The 23,552-nt window shown below is 37.6% G+C and overlaps 2 protein-coding genes across 2 annotated transcripts in view; both read left to right on the top strand.

The window, feature by feature from the left end:
* The window catches only part of LOC109075711 (leucine-rich repeat and fibronectin type-III domain-containing protein 2-like), an 86,967-nt gene extending 84,004 nt beyond the window's left edge, over window positions 1-2,963 (top strand). Inside the window, exon 4 of the mRNA XM_042746504.1 lies at window positions 149-2,963. Within this exon, the coding sequence (XP_042602438.1) occupies window positions 149-1,103 (955 nt within the window). The 3' untranslated portion in view covers window positions 1,104-2,963. The remainder of the gene's footprint in view (window positions 1-148) is intronic.
* Window positions 2,964-19,316: 16,353 nt separating this feature from the next.
* Window positions 19,317-22,891, top strand: LOC122141114. Its single transcript, XM_042747281.1, has 2 exons — window positions 19,317-21,259; window positions 22,209-22,891. Exons 1-2 carry the CDS (start codon window positions 19,368-19,370, stop codon window positions 22,315-22,317), a joined length of 2,001 nt encoding a protein of 666 aa, XP_042603215.1. The 5' UTR covers window positions 19,317-19,367; the 3' UTR covers window positions 22,318-22,891.
* Window positions 22,892-23,552: the final 661 nt, after the last annotated feature.

The following is a 23,552-nucleotide window of genomic DNA, read 5'->3' as shown; positions in this document are numbered from 1 at the left end:
GTGCTGCAAATTTTTGGGCTGCAATGCTCTACCACTGAGCCACAGGCACACCAACATACTTTTCCTATTTCACTTTTTCAGCTTTCACAGTGTCGATATTGAGTTGATGTGAACTGTGTTTGATGAGTTTGTGGTTGTGTGTTTGCAGGATGATTCCTCCCTCCAGTAAGGCCTTCCACATCACCAACCTGGTCTCTGGGACTCTGTATGACCTGTGTGTGCTGGCCGCCTGGGACGACTCGGCCACCACGCTCACTGCCACTAACGTGGTGGGCTGCATGCAATTCTACACCCGCAACGAGTACCCGCAGTGCCAGTCTTTGCATGGGCAGCTGCTGGGCGGCACCATGATCCTGGTGGTGGGCGGCGTGATCGTGGCCACACTGCTGGTGTTTATCGTCATCCTGATGGTGCGCTACAAGGCAGGGGATGGCAGAGGGGGCGGTGAAACCCCCGCCAGCAAGCTGAGCAACGTCAGTGAGACGTACTCTCAGACCAATGGAGGGAGACCGGGGCAGGACGGACTGCCTCTGCTGGTGCCCAAAGTCAGCATGCAGGATGAATCTGTCGAATTCAAGTGTGGCTCGCTCCAGAACAGCATGTCCTCTTCCTCCTCCTCTTCAGCAGATCCCACATCCTACAGCCCCAACAGTGCCCTCGCCAGCATCTGGAAGTGCGCGCCTCCCAAACCCCGCACCAACTTAGACCAGCTTCTAGGGGCCTTAACGTCGCTGGAGCTTCGGGGCCAGACCAAGGAGCCACGACCGCCTGAGTGCCCAGTAAGTTCGGCTGCTGCTTCGGCCCCAGTGGGCCCGACTGACAAGGAGCCTCTGTTGGGCCGGACGCTGGACTCGCGGCTTAGCAAGCTGCTCATGGTGCCTATGGACTCCAAACCCAAGAGGAGCCACTCGTTCGACATGGGCAACTTCACAGTGTCCACAGCGCAGCAGCTGTGCTCGTACCCGTGCAGGATCAGCAGCCTCTGGACTAAACGCAGCCTGTCGGTGAACGGCATGCTGCTGCAGTGCGACGAGGACAGGGACAGCTGCGGGAGCAAAGGCACCATCGAGAGCTCTGAGTGGGTTATGGAGAGTACTGTTTAGGGGCCGGGATGTACGAGAAGAAAGACAATATAAACCCCATCATTCATGACTCTGAATATGTTTCTTATTATTGCTATTCGTCTTGCATATCCAGAACAGACGCACCATTCAGGGGGTGAATTCACAAAATGGTTGCACCACTTCTAAACCTGTCAAATCTTTCTATTGACACTTGGTTTTTAGCAAAGTTAAAGTAGTCTCATTGTAGCTTGCGCCTTAAACCCAAAATATACTATGGTTTTTATACACATGTGAGGGTCGGCATACAGTGCGGGAAGCCAAATTTCATTACATGCACTGTACATGCACCATCCGATTTGTTTTGCAGTAATCAGTTGTTCCACAAGGTGGCAACACTGTCTCGGGCCATTGTTTCACTGTAGACAACGAAACGAAATAAACTGAACAAAAAGTCTGCAGCAACAAAGAGACGCTCACATTGACAAGCACTTGTGAGCGAGAGGGTATGAGATTATCACAGATTTGGTTTAAAAGAGTTCAAAAAATATTCGTTATCATCCATAATTTCTGGGGAAAACACATGTCGACCGCCCCCATTTCACGCACAACATCAAATAGAGTATACTTTGAAAGGCTATGCATTCAACTGTACGGATATGCTACCATACGCATACAATAAGAAGTACGGTTTACTTGGAGCTTTAAGGTCCTGACACACCAACATTGGGCCTTTGTCAGTCAGCTTAGTTTTTGTAGTGCGTTGAACTGGTGTCCGTCCGCATTGGTGCCGTCAGTGAGAGACAGAACTCTGGTTGGCTGTTCAGCTTGGTGAAAAGAGAGTAGCCAAGAAAAAAAAACAGAAAGTGATCAAAGCAAGCAAAGAATGGTTTGTAGCCAGTCCTAGTTTCGGTTTCCCTTTTTGAATGACAAATATATTCCATTGATTCCTGCTGGTACAGTTATTTCCTCACGCAAACACAGACTGTACCTGCTAGTTGGCCATTGGCTATAGTCTTTGCAGTGTGTTCAAGCCCAATATTTTAGCCCAGACCAACACGACAGCCAGCTTTAGTCACCACTAGTTCTTTGACGTTGATTTGGTGTGTCACGGCCTTTACTTGATCTGCACAAATCCTAAACCTGCGCAGGCGACGTGCCGGTGGTTGTAATTCATTCCTAGTGAATCCCCCCCAGTCTGCTGTGCTGACTCATTGGTGTGAGACGTGTGTGTGTGTGTGTGTGTGTGTCATCTTTATGTCTTATTAGTGTCTGAATCGGACAGGTTGGAATGAATGGGGGATAAACTCTTGTACTACTGCGGTTTTCCAAAGCTGGTTTGGGAACTGAAGCACATAGACAGAGGAAATTGTAGCAAAGTGCCATGCCAGCAGTTTCCCTGAAGAGCAGCATAAAGACTCTGTGAATATCTTCATGTGCAACACTGTTTATATGTGTGATGAATTTTAAAAGTTATATATTTTTTATCTTGTTGGTCAAACGTGCTTCTTTCCTGATGAAAGAGAATTCCTGAACTTTCACAGCATTTATCTCACTCCCTTCAACTTCTCGTTTAAACATTTTTGAGAAATCATGTGTATGGTTTCAACGAATCCTCAGATATTTGAAGCCGGCTGTTTACGTGTGATGCTTTTCTATATTCCTGTATTTACTAAGGTGATGGAAAGACATGAGACATTAATAATGAAAAACGGCTGCGTGAAGATACTTGAAACGTGTCTGTTGTGTTATTTTAAGTCACTTAATAGGATAAACCTACTTTATTTTGTGTGATTTAAAACACAAGGCTAGTCCAGTGGTTCTCACACAGGGGCCCAGAGTCCACTCAGGGGCCTCCACTAACTTTCAAGGGGGCATGGGATGATGTAAAAAAAAAAAAAATTAAATCAATCTAAATTAAAATGCTTTTCTGCCTCAATAACAATTTATTTATTTATTTTTTTCAAAGAACACAGTCTTTAGAATACTGTGATGGTCAACTGAGGCTGTAGATTGAGAAAGGTTGAGAACCACTGGCCGACAAAAGAATCGACATGCTTCAGAATATCACTATGGGTTCACTGATATTTGTCCAGGTTCACATTCACACCGCAGAATGCGGTGTTACTCCTCTTCGGAGTGTTTCATCTGGTTCTGTTCACACACAGTTAGTTTATCAACAGGAGTGACACCGCATTCTACATCCCAGTTCATTCCTGGAGGATTCAGCCAGCCACCGCTGCATTTATATGGAGTTCAGGAGGACGCTGACGGCTCGTCTGAGGTGCTGGAAATCAGTGTCTGAACTCATTCACAGTTTTTGATATTTCTTCTCTCTTCATAGTCATGTACAATTCCCATAGTCTCATAATGATTTTATAAATGCTCCTTTCTTTTGAAAACTGTAGTCATTGGTGTTAGATGTCAGAGCCCTGATCATATCTTCTGAAACAAACTTTCAGAAGTACTCCAGTGGTGTATGATGTGAGACTGCATCTTTAGTCAAGTCATCTTTATTTATATAGCGCTTTTTACAATGCATATTGTGTCAAAGCAGCTTTACAGTATTAAACGGGGAAATAATGTGTCGAAATAATGTCTTTCTCCTCTGGCCAGGAGTTTAAATCTAGACCGCAGCAGAGAAATTAATGTTGAGACATATCAAATCCTTCTTTCAAACAGCTATACCTCTTTTACGACGCATGGTCTGTGTTCTTGAATGGCCTGGTTTTGTTGGCATGATGTTCACATAATCATCAGATGAGCCAACATAAATGGGTGGTCATTTTCCTTTTCCAGTTCACAGGCATCATTATACTACTTTTTATCATTTGTATCAGAGTCCATCTCAAAGTCTCTGTTCCCATTTTGAATGGGAGCAGTGACATCATATACATTATACAATTATGACCTTACCTGTCTAGCAGCTTTCTGAAATGGACAATATATATTTATATAATTTTATTTATTTATTTTTTTTCAAGGCTAAATAATCTCAGTGCAAGCCAAACCCAATCATACTTAAACATTTTAAAGAATTCACCAATTTAGCAGAAATCACACATTTCATTGAATTCTCACATTCCTAACAACATTTCTAACAATACAGTATGACAGTTTATTTTGCTATTTATTATTTACTGTAATAATCATTTAATTTGGAATATAACTCAAAATTGTAAGAAATAAGACATTAAAAATCAATATTATATTTTGCCACTGACAAAAATTATCAAAAAAGTATGTTGCTAACAAATGAGAACTATAATTCACCCATGTGACATGTAAGGACACCGGCAAATTTTGCCCAATGCTGTAAAATTACAGACTGTTCTTCAGTTAGTTGCTATATCTCTTCTGACTGATCCGACTTAAGAGCCAGAAGTTGCGGCTGACTTTATTTCAGTATATTAATATATTTCCATCTGAAAGGGAATATTGAATAGAGGGTGGAGTTTTATTTCAGCACTTCTCCTCTCATCTTGTTGGAGGGGAGGTTTAAGCACAATTCCCAATATTAGATGTACTATTTTTACTCATTTACTGACATTTCTATCATACAAATGTGGCACTTTCAGATTGTTGAAATGTAGATTACGGTGTCATTTAGAAACGTACAATACAATAATGCAGGAGCAGTCCTCATGGGACAACAACAGGGATTCAGGGTATGAGCCTACAGTTTGATGAACAAAACACAACTGAGAAGAAGTTTAACATTTAGAATACAACCTTTTATTACAGTAATGTTACACATCACAGGTGACGTGAGGATGTGAGAAACAGCTCATTCCCTGTCAGAGGACTCTTGTGTCTGGACTGCATCTCATTGGGCAGCACACTGTGCAGTGTTTAGTAATCCTGACACTCCACAACAACTCAGAGCGCTGCGGGAAACACCCATTCCACTGACATGAAACCTGTGCAGACAGCGGAAAACACATGCTGAGAACTCAACTTTTAGTGAGTGATATTAAGTGTTCATTTACTTTTTGGGGCATTCATTTGTCTTCTCATCGAAGCGCTCCACATCAGAAGTTGTGCTGACTCCATCAAACCCCCCCGACAGCAAACAACTGATCATCAACCACCGGGATTTTGAAGAAGGTAGTAAAGGGGATTTTGTGTATGTTTTTTTGTTGTAAAACATTTTGGGATATTTTTTATTCATTTTGGCATTTCCATGAAGCCTTCTAGAGTTTTTGAGATGCAACTTTCTGCTTGCTACAGTTTCCCTATATTCATAATTACCCAAGCATTATTATAATGTTATTTCAAAGTTTCAGTAGATGCAGATTAATTGTCCACATCTCACTTCAATGCCAAAGTTGCTGCGTGGCTTGTACATAGATGCAATATCACACCAAACGTTGGTTAGTGGGTTGTAGGTTTCTGCACTCAAACGACTGCAACCATCAAAACCACCAACCTTTAAAAAACATGTTTTTAGTTATGGATTCTGTGTATTTGTATGCACATCCATGCATGCTTTTACATACGCGCAGCCTTTAAACTGGGATTGCTTCCATGATTCTGCATTTGTGTAAGGCTTAATATTACAGATAACTAAGACTATTAAAATAAATTGTTATTGAAATAAAATAAAAAAAAATTAAAAATCATTATTAAAAAAAATTATTTTATTTCAGATAGTTCAGCAAGGCAACATTTCTTATTTCTCATTTAGTTAAATTTGAGGCACTAAAATAAATTAAAACTGAAATAAAAATTATGAAAAACTATACAGACAAAAATATTTTTTCAAAATACTTTTTTAAAAATTTGTTTAATTAAAATGATGTACAAAATTATTAAACCTTTTACAAAAATAAAATCAGAACATATATAAAATGTTAAACTATTAAAATGCAAAATATGAATAAAAAGTTAATAGTATGATCAATGATTTAAAAGTAGCACTGATGTGTGTTTAATACTCACAGCATAGACTAGATGCCCGTAAGCAATCACACCTACACCGCTGGGCGATAAGAGTCCACTGGTTTGACTCGGGGTTAAAGCTTTCAGCTGACAAGAGACGCTCTGTCTCAGTATAACCATCACAGATATAAACCTGCCAACCACACACAAATAAAGTATGCATGATGTTCATGACTAAGGCCTTCCACGTAACTGTTGCAGATTGTTCAGAAAAACAACGCTTAGTATATTGCATGTGTTATTCTGTTTCTTATTTGCAGTATTCTCATACAATAGTCCACCATTTGTGCGTTTCAGCTGTCCTCCTGGTGGAGGCTCTTACCCTGCAGTGTGGTGGCGCTGGCATCACTCCTCCGTTCATTCATGCATGCAGTCTGTGTCCACTGGTTGGCGTTAGGATCGTAGCGTTCTGCTGAACTGAGCCGTTCGTGCCCATCAAAGCCACCCATGGCATAAATGAGCCCATCCAGAACAGCAACACTAACATAGCATCGCTGTTCATACATGGGACCCACCTACAACACAACATCAGAGACATATATATACTTTTTAAATGGACTTGTAACATAATAATGTGCTTAAAAAAACATTCATGAAGGTAACATTTTGGTCCAAAGATTATATTATATTATATTATATTATATTATATTATATTATATTATATTATATTATATTATATTATATTATATTATATTATATTAGATTAGATTAGATTAGATTAGATTAGATTAGATTAGATCAACATCACAGTTATTGTAGTTAACTAAAGCTAAAGCCATAAAAATAAAAATGTGGAAGTTTAAAAAAAATAAATAAATAAATAAAATCTAAACTTATTTGTAAAATAAATAAAAACCTTAAACTTATTTTATTTCAGCTAGCAAGACCATTTTTTTTAATTTATTTTAAAACTATAGACATTTTAAAAAATGCAAACAAAAATGACAAAAACACACAACTAAATGACTGAAATCTAAAATGTAAGTCCTCTGATGAGTTGCTAGGGTACGCCTATGTGCCGAGGCTCAGCCACGGACGGCCCTATATCTCTGCATCAGAACATCGTATAGACATGGGAGTTGGTTCTTTTGACTCATGCTAGCAAATAGGACTCCCAACATGCTATGTAGCTACATGCTAATAGTGATTAGCTAAGGCCAGAGATGCACAGCATGACCATCACATGTCAACCAATGATAGTAATCACAAGCCAAAGACTTTCTTTGGATTGACTTCCCCCCACCTAGGAGACAAGAACCATACTGAGATTCCCTCTAGTCCCCTTTTGACCTCTGCTTCTCACAGAACACACACTCATGTTCACAGTATGGCAGAGAGACTGCCTTTACATGTATATATGCACCAGAAAGATGCTAAAAGGACTTATGAGCAACTTTCACTTCTATGCATAACTCTATATCATGTATGTAACCCACACATTTGACTATCATGTCCTAATCACTTATTGTGCATGTGTTTTGAATAACTATTGAATAGTTTTTAGGATTATATTCATGCTGGGTATGTATGAATTAGAAAATTCATGCTTTAAACGTTTCTATCAATCAATACTTTGTAAAATATATTATATCTGGTTATAGAAATCATGTCCAAATCATACTTTGCAAGAGCGGGAAAATTCAGACAATGTAACTGATAGGATAACATGTTGATTTATGTATTGGGAGGAGAAACATAGCAACACCCCGAGCTAAAATAATGTCTAATTGGTTAAGACACCATTTGGGACATGTCCATAAACCCAGTTTAAAAACTCAGGACACCATCAAATTATGCTTTTTGCCTTGTTGGCTTTTAGCCGCTGCGTTTAGTCATTGCTTTTTGCTTTATGTTCTTAATCATGCTTTTTTCCCGTGAATTCTTCGAGCGCTGTTGTAGCGTGCTCTGGCTTGATTGCCAGCAGCTCCTCTGAGGAGAAACGCCACCTAGTCTCATCAAACTTTACTCTTTTCTTGCTTTTACTTTAGTTTCTTTTCTTTTCAGAACACGTTGAGAGTTTCGTGTTCTGAGTTAAGTTTTTGCCGCAAAGCCATGTCTCTGAGGTCACCTCGAGTCTGTGACCGCCTCAAAACTTCAACCAGCCTACAACTCCACATCTTCAGCCAACGCCCAACCACTGGCTTCCCAAGACATCACTTCAACGACTACTGAACTTCCAGCCAATCAGCAACCTCGGGAAACCCCTTTCTACAACAACAGCAACAACAAGGGAATGATGTAAACAAGGAACGCAAGTTAATCAAGATTCTAGATTTCCAGATTCTAGCTGAACTGGTGCATTTAATATAAATTTAAGCCTCACTGAGCAACTCAATGCAAGGGTTACTTAAATGATTGATGGTTGTTTAGGTCTATGCAATTGCACATATTGCTATAAACTTGGGATTTCACATTTTCACTCGCTCAAACTCATTCTTTCCTCACTTTTTCTCTTTCTGCAACTTGTGTGAATGTATGAGTGTGTATGTTTATGTGTTAGAGTAGTTTATTTGTTGGACTTTTGGTAGTACCTAGAATAGTATAGTCCACTAAAGGAGGTAGAGCTTTTTTGCTTTTTTACACTAATTATGTCTCTATTTGTTTCTCTGTTTCTGCTGGATTTACATCCCGTGGTAACTAGGATCTACACAAGCTCCAGTCTGGATCCAGAACACCTGAGAAGAGATGATGCCAACCCCTCAGAGGACCTCAGATGATGCTAACCCAGATACAACATACAGAACTACCACATTTTGCTATAAGTTTGGTTGCATAATTGCTGTTAATAGTGTTAACGTTAGCGTTTGATTACGTCTTTAATAGATTTTTCCGTACATCTCTACCATTAACTAACAGTCACCACTGATAAGCTACTACTAAATATTGTAGAAACTTAATTTTCTGTAAAGTCCGACTCAGTGATCAGCCGTAAAACAGTGATTCTGTTCAAATTCCCTTTAAAATAAAGAAAAGATTCCCTTTGAGCTAAACTGACCTGTTTCCCTTACAGGACAGATCCTTGACCCCTTGATTTTGACAGAGGGAGCGAGTCTGCTTCATATGCACACTTCAGGCAGCTCTGTAGACCACAATGCAACATGATTATGACGTCATCGCAAATCGCATTTAATTTATCCCCACCCCAAACACCTCTATAATAAATACATTTTTTTTTACATTTATAACACCCCAAGCATACCTATATACATATAGAATGGTTCACCAAACAAATTCATAAGGGGAAAAATGTAAACAATAAACCTACCAATAGCAGATTTGAAGTGTTCAAGGGCTTAGGACGTTCCACTTCAGCCCATTCCAAGGGTTTCTCCAGTATTGGGCACTCATGCAATGTAATCAATGATGTATATCCAAGTAAACGAGATGGAGGGAATTTTGCGAGATAAAGGCATAAAAAAATGGACTGGAACGCAGCCTTGTGCAAACTTGAGGCAGCCAGGTATCCCAGAATGCATTTTACACCGACCAGCGAGCATTAATTGCTGGAATTTGCTGCTGCATGACTCTGATGTCTCTGTAGTGGTTATATGATATAAAAAAATTACAATAAATTGTGCGGAAGATTGTGCGTACGTGCATCTCCACCCCAACTCCTTCCCGAAATCACCATATATGAGGCTTACAATGCCTAGTTTTACTATTCATAACCTCATCTGCGTATCATATCCATGCATATTTCATCCACGTGACACCATGTTTAACATCGTCAAAGTTAAAAGACATTAAGGAAATATGAGATACGGACTATAAATATCATTTGTGCCATACACATTAATTTTTATTGCTAAAAATCATCTGGTATCCTTACGTTTTAGAATAAATATATCAAAATATCCACAAAATAATGTTTAAAATAGTTCTCAGAATAATAATTTAGAATAGAGTTGATCTCATTCATTTCCACTGGCCAAATAATATTTCAATTGTTTTAAAAAATTCAGATTAAATTAAATTAATGCAGTTTTGCTGATAAGGTGAACATCTTTTAGCTATTTTTTTTTTTTTTTAGTGGAAAAATATAGGCCTATATTTATTGCAGTGTAAATAAAATTGTCTGACTCTGCGTGTCATTCACAAATTATTTTAAAAAGGAACCTTCAAATCTTACTGTTTTCTTCAAGTTGTATCCTTCATATACAGTGGTATTTTCCATAAAGCTCCGTGCAGCTGTGGTTGTACAGTAAGCTATTATCATTGCTCATATTCAAACACTGAATCCAGCAGTGTCCCTCATAATATCGAAGTAAGTGCACATCATTGATCATTGTTCTTGCTAAAATATTTTCTCATGACCTGAAATCTGCAGTTTAGTCTAAAGATTAATTATTGTGCACCTATAGCAGCTCGCTGTTATTAAAAGAGGAAAAGTGATCAAGTGCATCCGATATGAATAGGCTATGTCTAAATTCATATAATTTTGGTTTAACTTCTGCATAATGACTTTATGTAATGTCAGTGCTTATCTCCATTAATAAGAGTGGAATATTTAATGTAAATATATGTGATGAAATGAAAACAGTTTAAAATCCTTGTTTCCTTCATTACTTTTCTCTCTCCAGGAAAAAGAGTTTGCGTGCAGGTGCACAAATTTTCTCTTCAAGTTTGTTTTTTTCTAAATCCCATCTTTTGTGTAGGAAGTGGGGTACGCCTCTCTCAGGGCAGGTTTTGTGCGTACGCAACGGTTATACATGAGGCCCCCAGTCATTTTGTTTTGAAGCACAGTAATGTTTCATTGTAACTGTAACTTTATACATTTGTTTAACTTTACCGTATTCATTTGTTTAACTTTACCGTAGTGCAGTGCTTGTTTTTATTTTTTGTTTTATGTTTGTCTTATATTTTTTTTTTTTTTTTATTTGGATTTTATTGGTTATTATTATTGTTATTTAACAAAAAGAGGCAGAATTGTGTTTTATGTCATATTTCATTTTATTATACATACATACAGTGAAGATAATCAGAGTATATGAACATATTGCCTGAACCACATATTGTTTTTTTTGTTTGTTTTATATTGTGTACATACATGATCTATATATATATATATATGCTGCCTGATCTACATCTTTGTTATTAATATGTTTAAAAGGAAATGAAAAGAGGCAGTGGTTTTTGATATCAGATTTTGTCTTATTGTAAATATACATACAGTGAGGATAACTGGAGTGTCCAAGGCGAGCTGACTGATGTTATCAAGAATGCTGCTGTTCCACTTGCAGATTATTATTATTATTATTAATAATAAAAGTTATTTAACCAGGCAAGGTGCTTAAGTTGCTAATTCTTATTTACAGCAACAGCCTGGCAATGATCTGACAATCAAAGTTTACAGATATAGCCGATTAAAGACAAACAAACAGGAGAAAAAATAAATCACAGAAGACATATGCGTTAAGAGAGAGTATATACTGAGTCAAATCTTTGATTATGTTTGTGAAGTCACTTTTAGAGTGTAAGTGCTGCTGGTAACAGGTGCAGATGCAGAAGGTGCAGATACAGGTGCAGAAATGTCCATTGCAATTTATCAGATTATGTTCTTACTCAAAATTCACTTTAAAACACAATCGAGTGTTTGAAATAACGTCCTTAACACAAGATGAGTTAGAAAATATATTGTACTATAGTGATAAAGATTAAGTTGATTACCAAATGGTTATTGTATGTAATTTACATTCTAAATATATTTCATTCTTACTGAAATACCCGAGATGCCAATCGTGTGTTTATTGTCTTCGTTTAATCAGCCAAAGCCTTTATATCTGCTTTTTTCATCTATGAAGTAAGCTTGATGTCTTTATGGATCAAGTTATTATTACTCCTGTGAGCCTCACTCTTGTATCTTCTGCGCGAGGGCCCCCTCCGGCGTCGAGTATGAACCAGACATCATGAAAGAGTTTAGCGATCCATAAAGCTCACGTCACGTTTTTTCTCAGTGCATTGAGGCTCGTATTTCATATTAAACTGAGCTTTTGCTCCTCTTCTTTTGTCAGATCAGATTAGATGTAATAATAACGGACGGACACTCAGGACATCAGTGAGGGTGTTTAACAGAAGACAGAAACCCTTACACAGTTTCCTGCAGCTCCCTCGCGAGACGAATTATAATAATGATTAACGGAAATTATTATTATTTAATTAATGTTTTAGCAATACATTAATAATCAAATGAACAACCAATAAAAAACTTCAGGAATGACGTATTTTTGTTGGCCAAAACTCATTTAAAAGTTTTTGGTTAAATGCCTGAAATAAGGTCTGTGTTTAACACAAGCTCTAAATATGTTCATGTTTTATTGTATAACACAAAATACATCACTAATACCCATTTACACTGAGGAAAAAAAAAAAAAAAAACGATTCATTGATTTTTTTTTTTTTAAGGTAAGTGGTTGCGATCAATTTATTTTAGTTACATTTAAATAAAAAAATAGTTGACACTTTCAATTTTAATTTAAATTATTTATTTATTTATTTATTTTATTGTATCTAAATGTAATGTATTTAATGTATCTAATGTATCGTTTATTTGTATAGTGCTTTTCACAATACATATTTCAATACAGCTTTACAGAAAATGCATGTTTCTTCGTTGCAAATAAAAAGAGTAATGTCCATATTCCACAGTATTTGTACATTTCCCAGATAATAGAAATCAGATAAGTAGAATATGACTGTATTAAAGCAGAAATGATGAATACCACTAAAGCAATGATAACAAGCATCTTACATAATGCATAATTAAATATCTTACTGTCTTTTGCCACTGATATTTTTTTAAGTTGTTATATGAAGCTATTTGACAACAAAAGGTTTAAAGTACTGATTTAGATGTATAGAAAATTACTGTACTGAACACTCTATTAAAAGAATATCCATATTAAAACAATTACTACACAAAACAATGCAAAAATGTGCCACTGTGCTTATTTTCTTTCCTTTTGATAATTTTTGCACAAAAAAGCAAAATTAAAGTTTATTTATTAAAACACTACCCCTACTTCTAGTGCTTACTGTACATAATATTCACTAAGCTTAAAGGATTAGTTCACTTCTGAATTAAAGTTTCCTCATAATTTCCTCACCCTCATGTCATCCAAGATGTTTATGTATTTCTTTCTTCAGATGAAAAGAAATTAAGCTTTTTGAGGAAAACTTTCCAGGGTTTTTCTCTGTATAGTGGACTTCAGTGGGGTTCACTGGGAGGAAGGTCCAAACTGCAGCTTCACAGCGTTCTACACGATCCCAGACGAGGAAGAAATTTTATATCACAGGGAAAGTTCTTATAAATGTGTGTCACCATTGTGTGCTTGAGTTGGTTCTAGTTGTAATAGAGTCCTCTGCAATGCTGTTTTTGAGGTAAATGTGAGCCCTCCATCTGACTCCGCAGCTGAAGACAGTTCCCTCCTTTTCACTGTCAAACAATAAAAATAAAAATATGTGAACGAAAATGTTATTGCCATATATACACATATGCACATACATACATACTGTATATACACACACACACAGTCCAGGTCAAAAGTTTACATAAACCTTGAAGAATCTGCAAAATGTTACTTATTTTAGCAAAATAAGAGGGATCATACAAGATGCATGATCTGTTTAATTTAGTACTGACCTGAATCAGATATTTCACATAAAAGATACTGTCCACAAGAGAAAATAATAGTTGAATTTATAAAATTGACCCAGTTCAAAAATTTACACCCCCTTGAATCTTAACACTGTGTTGTCAGCTGAATGATCCACAGCTGTGTTTGTGTTTAGTGATAGTTGATCTTGAGTCACTTGTTTGTTCTGAACAGTTCAACTGTCTGCTGTTCTTCAGAAAAATCCTTCAGCTCCCACAGATTCTGTGGTTTTTCAGCATTTTTGTGTATTTGAACCCTTTCCAACAATGACTGTATGATGTTGAGATGCATCTTTTCACCCTGAGGACAACTGAGGGACTCATACGCAGCTATTACAGAAGGTTTAAACGCTCACAGATGCTCCAGAAGATAAAACCATGCATTAAGAGCAGGGGGGTGAAAACTTTTTTAATTTGAAGATCAGGGTAAATTGAACTTATTTTGTCTCCTGGGAAACATGCAAGTATCTTTTGTAACTTCTGAAGGACAGTACTAAATTAAAAAATATGATATTTAGGCAAAATAAGATAAATGCACACACTTTATTATGTTCAAAAGTTTTCACCCCGTAATGCATTGTGTTTCCTTCTGCAGCAACAGTGAGTATATTAATTATATAATTATAAGATATATGATTGTAAACAGAACTAATGACTGATGTGGTTTGAAATAGGTAAAAGTGCCTGTATTATCAGAATACTGGTCTAATAATTATGCATGCACTGTATATGCTTTTCCACATCATAATTTGCCAGTTTGAAAACGGATCCGGCGCGGAGTCAGCTACTGTCTGGGCACCTACATCTTGGATGCCCTGGGGGTAAACAGATAAACATCAAATTTTCATTTTTGGGTGAACTATCCCTTTAAGACAGCATTGCTATAATTCAGCTTGGACAGAACAAGAGCTTGAACAAGGAGTTGTGCAGCATGTTCTGAAAGAAAGGGCCTGTTCTTCTTAATGTTGAATAAAGCAGATCTGCAGGACCGGACAGTTTTAGCAACGTGGTCTGAGAGAGTCAGCTGATCATCAATCATAACTCCAAGGTTTCTGGCTGTTTTTGAAGGAGTTATGGTTGATGTGCCTAACTTGATGGTGAAATTGTGATGAAACGATGGGTTTGCTGGAACCACAAGCAGTTCTTGTCTTGGCAAGGTTGAGTTGAAGGTGATGGTCCTTCATCCAGCAAGAAATGTCTGTTAGACAAGCTGAGATGCGAGCAGCTATCGTTGGATCATCAGGATGGAATGAGAGGTAGAGTTGAGTGTAATCAGCATAGCAGTGATATGAAAAGCCATGTTACGTACGTAACCGAGACATTAATACAGTTAAACCATGGTAAACACAAATTAACCATCATTTTGCTGCACTAACCATAGTTTAACCATGGTATTTGCAGTAAAACTGTGGTTATATAAACCAGTCCACCTAAAAACCATGTTTACTATACTTTTACTATAATAATATTGGTTAATTGTCATAAGGGAAGTGTTATTAAAATTAGTAGTAGTTCAGTCAGCTGCATAAAGCAGCAAATCCTGCATGCTTTCAGAACAGACTAATAAACACATTTTAGTATCCACTAGAGTGCTCCGTAACACCAGCCACCCTCCTTTATTCCAGTGAGATCCATCTGCTCATGTAAACACATCAACACCTCAGCAGGACAATCTCTGTGTTTATGCACCGGCAGTTTGTATTAATTCTTTCATTAAACAGTGTAGTAATCACAATCTACTATTTGAAATTGCTATAACTACTCTACTACTTAAGATTACTATAGGTGCTAGAGTGTAGTATACTGTAGTAAATACTGTACCATGCACATTCAGTTTACACACTGCATACTGACACTTGAATTCAATCTGATGCATTAACATGCAAAATATCACATTTTTGTGCTTCTGTTGTGTTTGTGTTTTTGCATTATTTGTTTTTTTTTTTTTTTTTTTTTTTTTATTTTATTTTTATTTGTATGTGCACATTTGTGTGTTTTGATATTAATATGAATTGACACATTTGTACATCTTGAAAATGTATTTTTACACATTCTTGTACATTTAAATTAAATATTTCACAATATATTTGTTAATGTATTATTTGCATATTTAAATAAAATCTGTAATTTACAACAAAGTAGTTTCATAATATAGTTGTATTAAGTAATTTTTAATAAAACTACTGATGTGAATTAATACAAATAATTAACTCAACTGTTGGGTAACTTTTAACCCAACTGGATTTTAACCCAATTCATTGGGTTGAAATAACCCACAGATGGGAAAGTGCTATACCAACCCATAGTTGGGTTACTGGTTGGGTTATTTTTAACCCAACATTTTTAAGTGTGTACCCACTTTTTTCTTTGCTGATGAAGTCTTCCAATGCTTTGTGTCTGCAGTCTGACTGTTGTTCTTAAAACAATTAACAGTTGTGCTGTTGAGGTTACAGATGCTCCTGCTGAACGGGTTCTCATGATTGGTCCTTTTTGGATGTCTGACAATCACCCATTTCACCCACAACTTGTACTGAGACTGCTGAACACAACTTACATTATACTAGGGCTGTCAAATGATTAATCACGATTAATCACATCCAAAATAAAAGTTTTGTTTACATAATATATGTATGTGTACAGGGTATATTTATTATGTATATATAAATACACACACATAAATTATATATTTAGAAAATATTTACATGTATATACATTTATATATTTATATTCTTATATTTTTATATTATATATAAATATATTTAATATATAAACATAACATATTCTTCTTAAATATATACATGCATGTGTGTGTATTTATATATACATAATAAATATACACAGTATACACACATATATTATGTAAACAAAACTTTTATTTTGGATGTGATTAATCGTGATTAATCATTTGACAGCCCTACATTATACTGATATGCAACCTAGAGAATATAGATTACAAAAATATAAATAAAATACAGCTGCAATCCGGTGTAGACACGGTGTTAGGAATACCCTATAAAGGTATTATAAATATGGGCTATTTTTTTTTCTTTTTGTAATTTGTCCATAGATGTGCATGTTAAAAAAGTAGTTAAAGGGATAGTTCATCCAAAAATGAAAATGTGATGTTTATCTGCTTACCCCCAGGGCATCCAAGAAGTAGGTGACTTTGTTTCTTCAGTGGAACACAAACCAAGATTTTTAGCTCAAACCATTGCAGTATGTCAGTCTTATAATGGAAGTGGATGGGAATCATGGCTAAGACATACAAAAAAAAAAAAAAAAAAAAAAAAAAACATGCACAAACAAAACCAAATTACCCCCTTGCTGCTCGTGACGATACATTGATGTGTAAAGACACAAAAAGATCAGTCTGTGCAAGAAACTGAACAGTATTTATATAATTTTTTACCTCTGATTTACGCAATTTCCGAACTGTGAGAACTCTCCTGAGTGCGTTCTCAGCAGCAGGCACGTGAGGCGTCTTCTTCTTCTTTTTTTTTTTTTTTTTTTAACTTTGTTATAAGCGCATTACCGCCACCTATTTCTCAAGTGGACCATTGACACTCCCAATTGAGATTGTAGATAGAGTGTCAATGGTATGGTATCAACTCGCTCAGGAGAGTAAAAAATAAAGCACCCATATTACCCCAGATTAGCCTGATTGGCTACCAATTAAATATAAAATACATATAACCATTTTAGTCATTACATTTTAAGATTTGCATTGTAGACCCTCCCTATAACTCAGAATTAATGTCTCCAATCAAGGTCTTTATGATCGTCAAATAAATAAATAAATAAATAAATAAAAATGGTTGTTCATTTCAGGGTCTAAACCAGAAACTAAGGGAGGTTTAACCCAGTTGCTGTTGGGGCACCTTTTGGGCACATTTTGGAACGACATTCCATGGAGTTTGAGATCAGCTCAGTCCAAAGCCAGTTTTAAGGAACTTTTAAAAAACCTTATAAGTTGGTCTTTACTTAATCTTATTATATTTGTTTTTGTTGTTGTGGTTTGTTTGTTTGTTTGACTATATGAATGATTGTTTTGGTTATGTGTTTATGTCATCTTTTGTTAAGGTTTACCTTTTGCTTTGTTTTGATAGTTACTTTATTCTGTGAAGCACTATGTGACAAATTGTCTGGAATACTGCTAAATTACTTTATTGCTTGTAATCATAAAAATTATCAACCCCACTCACACCACTGTTGCTTCATCTGGTCCATGGTACAGAAATTACATACCTATTTTTGTACTGTGTATTTACATTTAATAAACAATACAGACTAATTTGAGTTTTGAACTTTATTGCTGTTAACAGCGTCTGCTGAATCATTCTGTTTAAAATCCTTGCCTTTGCCAGCAGATTACATAAACAACTAGAAATACTCCAGCTCCAAGCCACTCTGAATGTAATTTAATCTGTACTACTGTTGTTTGTTAAAAGCATAGAAACAAAATTAAAACAGTAATTTATTATTATTATTATTATTATTATTTTGATGAATATTGTAACCACTTTAGAAAACACTGAAGTCACTTCACATTTTTACAATACATTTTGATTATAACACTCACATACTTATAATTCAATCAGAATTCACCAGGAGTAAAAAAAAAAAAAAAGACGGGGTAATCTTATTAGCAAGATGAGCTTATGGTCTTAAATAAAGCGCATGCGCTTTATTCTTGTAGCGTTACAATATGTGCATGTGGGAAAGACTGGAAGCTTCAGTCCTGTTTCTCAATCTTGGGCTCTCTATGGCTTTAAAAAACACCAACTGGGCAGTGGTAAATCTAGATAAATGGTCAAAGAAATAGAGGAGGTCAGGAACTGTGGGACTCTGACAGTTAAGGATTTTAAGAACAATTGGTAAGGTGCGCAAACAAAAACCAAGTTGAGGATTTCTGACACAACACTTTTAAACCTGCAGTCGATAAAACTGATCAAAAGGAATAGGTTATTCCCATCAACATGGGCTGCTCTCCCTCTAAAGGTCAACTTTTCAGTAAAAAATCTACACTGTCTGCATCACCAGAAAACAAGAATGCGGAACTGGTTTCTGATGGGGCACAACTTCTAATCAAAGCAGAGATAAGCACAGCTACAGAAGGACTAACACCAACAGAGGTACAAGAAAATGAAAAATATGTGCAAGGTAAGAGATCCTCAGTAGTTGATGTAGTTTGTGATGCCACTGTGACAGTCAAAAAAGATGCAACTGAGCAGATGCTAGATGTGGTCCACACTCAGGATGGACAAAGTGCACAAGAAGGTCTCTTAGAACACCAGAGAGAAGGAACAGGGGAGATAATGACAAAAATTAATCAAGGAAAGCGGAGGAAGCAAAGGAAACATAGACTGAGAAAAAACTCCTACGTGCAATCAAAGGCAGAGTTCATACAGAAAGCCCACCAGGCAGCCTATGTGTACCTGAACCCCAGCATATCAAAATATGAGTCTCTTTTAGGCCTCTTGAACCAGGCTGCTCATACCCATCTCTCTGTACAAACTACAGTAGCATCACTAGTCTTGCACTATGAAGAGATTAACCAGGCTTTAGAGGAAATGGCCTCTGAGGGTGAGCAGCTGCTGAGCGAACACGGACAGGACATGACATGACATGGCCTGCTTCACTTAAAGACTATCCACCTAACCAAACCCAGCAATGAACTAAACTTCTCCCAGCTTCCTTCTGAACTGCTGCAGCAGATGCTTCTTCACTCCACAGCTAAAATTATCTCTGTGGGAGACTCTGTGAAGTGCCTGAGTGACTCAGCCTTACAGGAACTAGCTGAGTACTATGGGTCCCTGTCTCAGATATTAGGAGAGAAGTTGCTTGCTAAGCATTCGGCCGAGGAGCGCTTGAAGCAGGTCTTGTCCCGTGTGGAAGCTGCTGCTCTGAGGAAACCAAGTCCAGAAGATTCTGCTCTTCACAGTGAGGACAGCGGCATAGGTGCAGACAACGAGAGTCAGAATGGCTTGGAGCATCTCCGTCGAAACAGAGGGAGCTCTGGGTCAGGAGCAAACACTGGAATAACTTCTGTCTTGACCACCAGTTGCTCTCCAAATCAGCCGTTCCTTAACGCCAACGAGGAGGTTACAGATAATGACGATGATGAGGAGGAGGAGGAGGAGGAGGATGCAGAACTTGAGAATGAAGTCAGTGGTAGGTTGACCGACAAGACAAGGGGAACAATGTGTGGGTCTTCTGAGCCAGACTCTACCCATCCTCCAGGTCAGGGTAGTCTTCATAAGCAAGACCAGCTCAAGACCAGAAAAATCAGACGGCCCAAAACTGCAGACAATAACTTTCAGGTGAAACTAAAGTACCGGCATTTAAGGGGACCAAACCGCTCACAATCTGCCGAGTGTCTGTGTAGCAAAGCCGAAGGATCAGATCCTAATCAGCAAGAAGGAAACCCAAGGAACAAGCAAACACCTCGCTGGAGGAGAAAAAATAACTTGCCAGAAGAAATTGTACATGGGGGTCATGTTTGGACAAAGATTAGAAGAAGTTCATCGGGAGGACAGTGCGCAGCGCGGTACTATGGCCACCAGTATGGCAGCAAAGGGCCTTTCAGGGCAATACCACCAAGCTCTCCTCCAAAGTTTACTCCAGAACCACCTGGGCGAAATGCTGTCAAGAGGCTTATTAATACTTTTAGCCAAGGGGTGGAGGACAATTCAAGACAAAGAACTTTAGACCAAAAACCAATAAGAGTCAGGGGCAACAAGAAATGCACTCTCCCACTGCTGCAGAATAGCAGAGGAGCTCTTTCCACCAGTGGGGATATCAAGAGTAGCATCCATCCGCTTGAGCCAAGATCTGAGCAACTGGATATAGACAGACTCCCACCTCCACCCCCAGAGATGCTCACGGATAACTCATTTGAAAGCAGTTTAGGGTTGCCCACTGAGGAGGGGGCTCACGATGTGCACTGCAGAGGACAAAGACTCTGTACTTCAACACAAAGTACTTCAGCACACACCCTTGACCAGAATTGTCGCAAAGCTGTTCATCTGCTTGCGGAATCTTCTGCCAAAACAGCCCCGGCTAATGCAGGTTTGCATGGTTCCACGCCTTATCAAGAATGTGAAAACCATAATGAGGGCGAGACTGCAAGTATGCAAACAAAAAGTTTTCCTCCAACAACTTCACCTGTCTCGAGGGCACGGCTTCCACCCTCCTGTCTCACTGTGCACCACACAGTGCCAACTTATCCATCCACAACCTGCCCCCCTAGTGGGAAGTGGACTCCATCCACAGCATCTGCCACCTCCAGTATACACAGATGTGCGATGGCCAAAGAAAACAGCCTTCCTGCTTCTGGGTCACAATCATTTTTTGAAGCTCGGGCCGTGTTCTGTCAGGAAAACAAATCATTCCCTCACACATGGACGCATTCATGTACGTCTACTTTACCTCGGCCATGGGGAGAACCTGCCAGAGGTAGACTGTCAACTACTCGTCTTCAACCTCCTTTTATGGGACACAGTCCATCGGGTCAAAGGTCGTCCCAAAGTGAGCAGCCACAGTCATTGCCTAATGCCAAAAAACAACAGGGCCAGGACAATGATGTCATGCCTTCGACCAGTAAGGGGTGAGTATCTTAGTGTCACTGCATGTGATACAATACATAGCAAATGTAAGGCATGATATAGGTCTGAATAGTTCAAGGATTTAGTGCAGTAGGTGATTTACAAAACTGACACAACAGATGCACCTGATACAAAAACAGTGGAGGATGACCGAGTCTGCTGATTAAATCTTTTTAATCTGATCCGCCTTCATCAACATAATTGTGGTTTTGTTTAGTCTAAAAATAGTTAATATATATAGCTACAAAATCTCAGGAAACAAACACCCATCTCTTTGTAACTGCATGTAAACCATCAAACTTTTAATATTTCAACTTTCAACTTTAAAAGTGATGTCGGTCAAGGGGAATAACCTGCAGAAAGCCAGAAGAACTGAAAGAACCAGTTATGATTGGAATCGTCATAATCATAGGTTACAACGACCCCATGTCAACAACAACAACAATAACTGGCTCTCTGAGATAACAAGAAAAAGAAAGAAGGTGCGGAAGTTTTAACGAAAGGGGAATTGCTCACATATTGCAAGTCTTATATGACAGAAAATGTCTGAAATGAGGGGTTGTGAGTCTGGAGAACTTGAACAGGTTTCATGTTAATCCCATCAGCGGTGTTAATCTGAGTGAGGCTCAGCTCAATCCTTGTAGATTAGCATCGGTGCACCTGTCTGGAGCCCTGAGCTGAGAGATCTACTGACTCACCTGTCCTGATGGCCTACATTAAGAACAGATACAGTAACTAGCTAGCTAGCTGTCAACCCCTAATAAAGTATACTGTAGAATTTAAAGTATTCAACTAACCCTCAAGTTTTGAAGCTGTTTAGACATTTTGTAGACAGAAAAGGCTTTGACAGATCAGCGTCACTGTTATTTAAAAAAGGGTTTTATAACACCATTTGGTTTCTGATTCCTTTCTTGAGTTTTCCTACTATGTTTGTTTTGTGTTTTTTCACAGAGCAATCACAGCGTCCATGAGAGCAGGCGGCAGCGGCACACACTCCGAGCCGTCCTCTGCTGATCTGAACACACACAGCGGGTTTGTGGGTGAGGAGATTACAGATTAGCTGGATTAAGGCCTTTTCTCTCTCCTGAGAGCTCTAACATACGTAGATATACGTGGAAACATTTCCAGTAAATATAAACACCATGATGCTTCAAAGAGCTTAGTTTAAAAAAAAAAAAAAAAAAAAAAACCTGTCTCTGTATATTTGTTACTGTGTCTCACACTGTCTACCTAATCTGTTATTTAAGTTCATGTTTACTTTTCTATTCGTAGCATGATCATCCTTTTGGTTTTGATACGTAACAAAGGATTATTAGGTCATCAAAAAGGAAAGTTTTCTTTTTGTATCCTGTAATTGATTAATCTGAAACCCATCTGTCATGCTCTCATCCTTATTTAACCAGAGCCTGTTACTGGTACTACTGGTTAGAAATATCTAATTGTGAATTATTAAAATATCATTCCAAAAACTGTCTTTTATTATGTCTTATACATAAACTTATGCATATTTGTGAATTTTGTGGTCAAACCCAGGAGAAAAAAAGTGCACTAGCACAATGTACTTAAAGTGCTCTATTTTCACACACTAATTTTGTACTTAATATACTAAACATTATTCTTTAGTCCTTCTAAAGTGTATTCAGCTGTGCTATTTTGGGACACCATTAATACGAACTAAAATGTGCTTTTAAAAAAATTCCTCTGGGTATAAAAAGTATTTAGTTACCACTTGTAGTACACTTGAAACCATCTTTTTTTATACTCTAGTACTCTCAAATGTACAAGTTGTAACTAAAAACTTTTTTCTCTTTTTTTACAGCGAAAGTACAGTATGTTAAAAGCACATTTTAGTTCATATTTATTGTGTCCCAAAATAGCATAGTTGAGTACACAGAGATGTTCTTAACATTATCTTAGTAGGTTCATTTTTAGTATATTAAGTACAAAATTACCCTAATCACAAAGACATGTCCACTGATCTTCAGATGAGATCATTATACTGCTGAGGAAAATGTGAGGAAAACATGTCTCAGAGCAGCACTTTGTGGAGAGCTGACACTAAAACTGAACCACTCAGAAAACAAATACCATAATGCTTAGAGAAAACTTTGGTCAACTGATCAGCACCTTTACAAACAACGACCATGGGAACTATATAGTCACCATGATACATCATAAAGGTGCTGAAGAGCACAGTGTCAACTGTAGTATGAAGACAAGCTCTGAGGACACTAGAAATGAAACAGCGCCTCCTAATGGCCAGCAGTGAGAAACACTACCAGGTGTTTTGAGAAG

The sequence above is a fragment of the Cyprinus carpio genome, chromosome B20, assembly GCF_018340385.1.
Source record: "Cyprinus carpio isolate SPL01 chromosome B20, ASM1834038v1, whole genome shotgun sequence".
Taxonomy (NCBI): domain Eukaryota; kingdom Metazoa; phylum Chordata; class Actinopteri; order Cypriniformes; family Cyprinidae; genus Cyprinus; species Cyprinus carpio.
The sequence above is the reverse complement of the archived record's forward strand: the minus strand, read 5'-3'. Positions and strand labels throughout refer to the sequence as shown.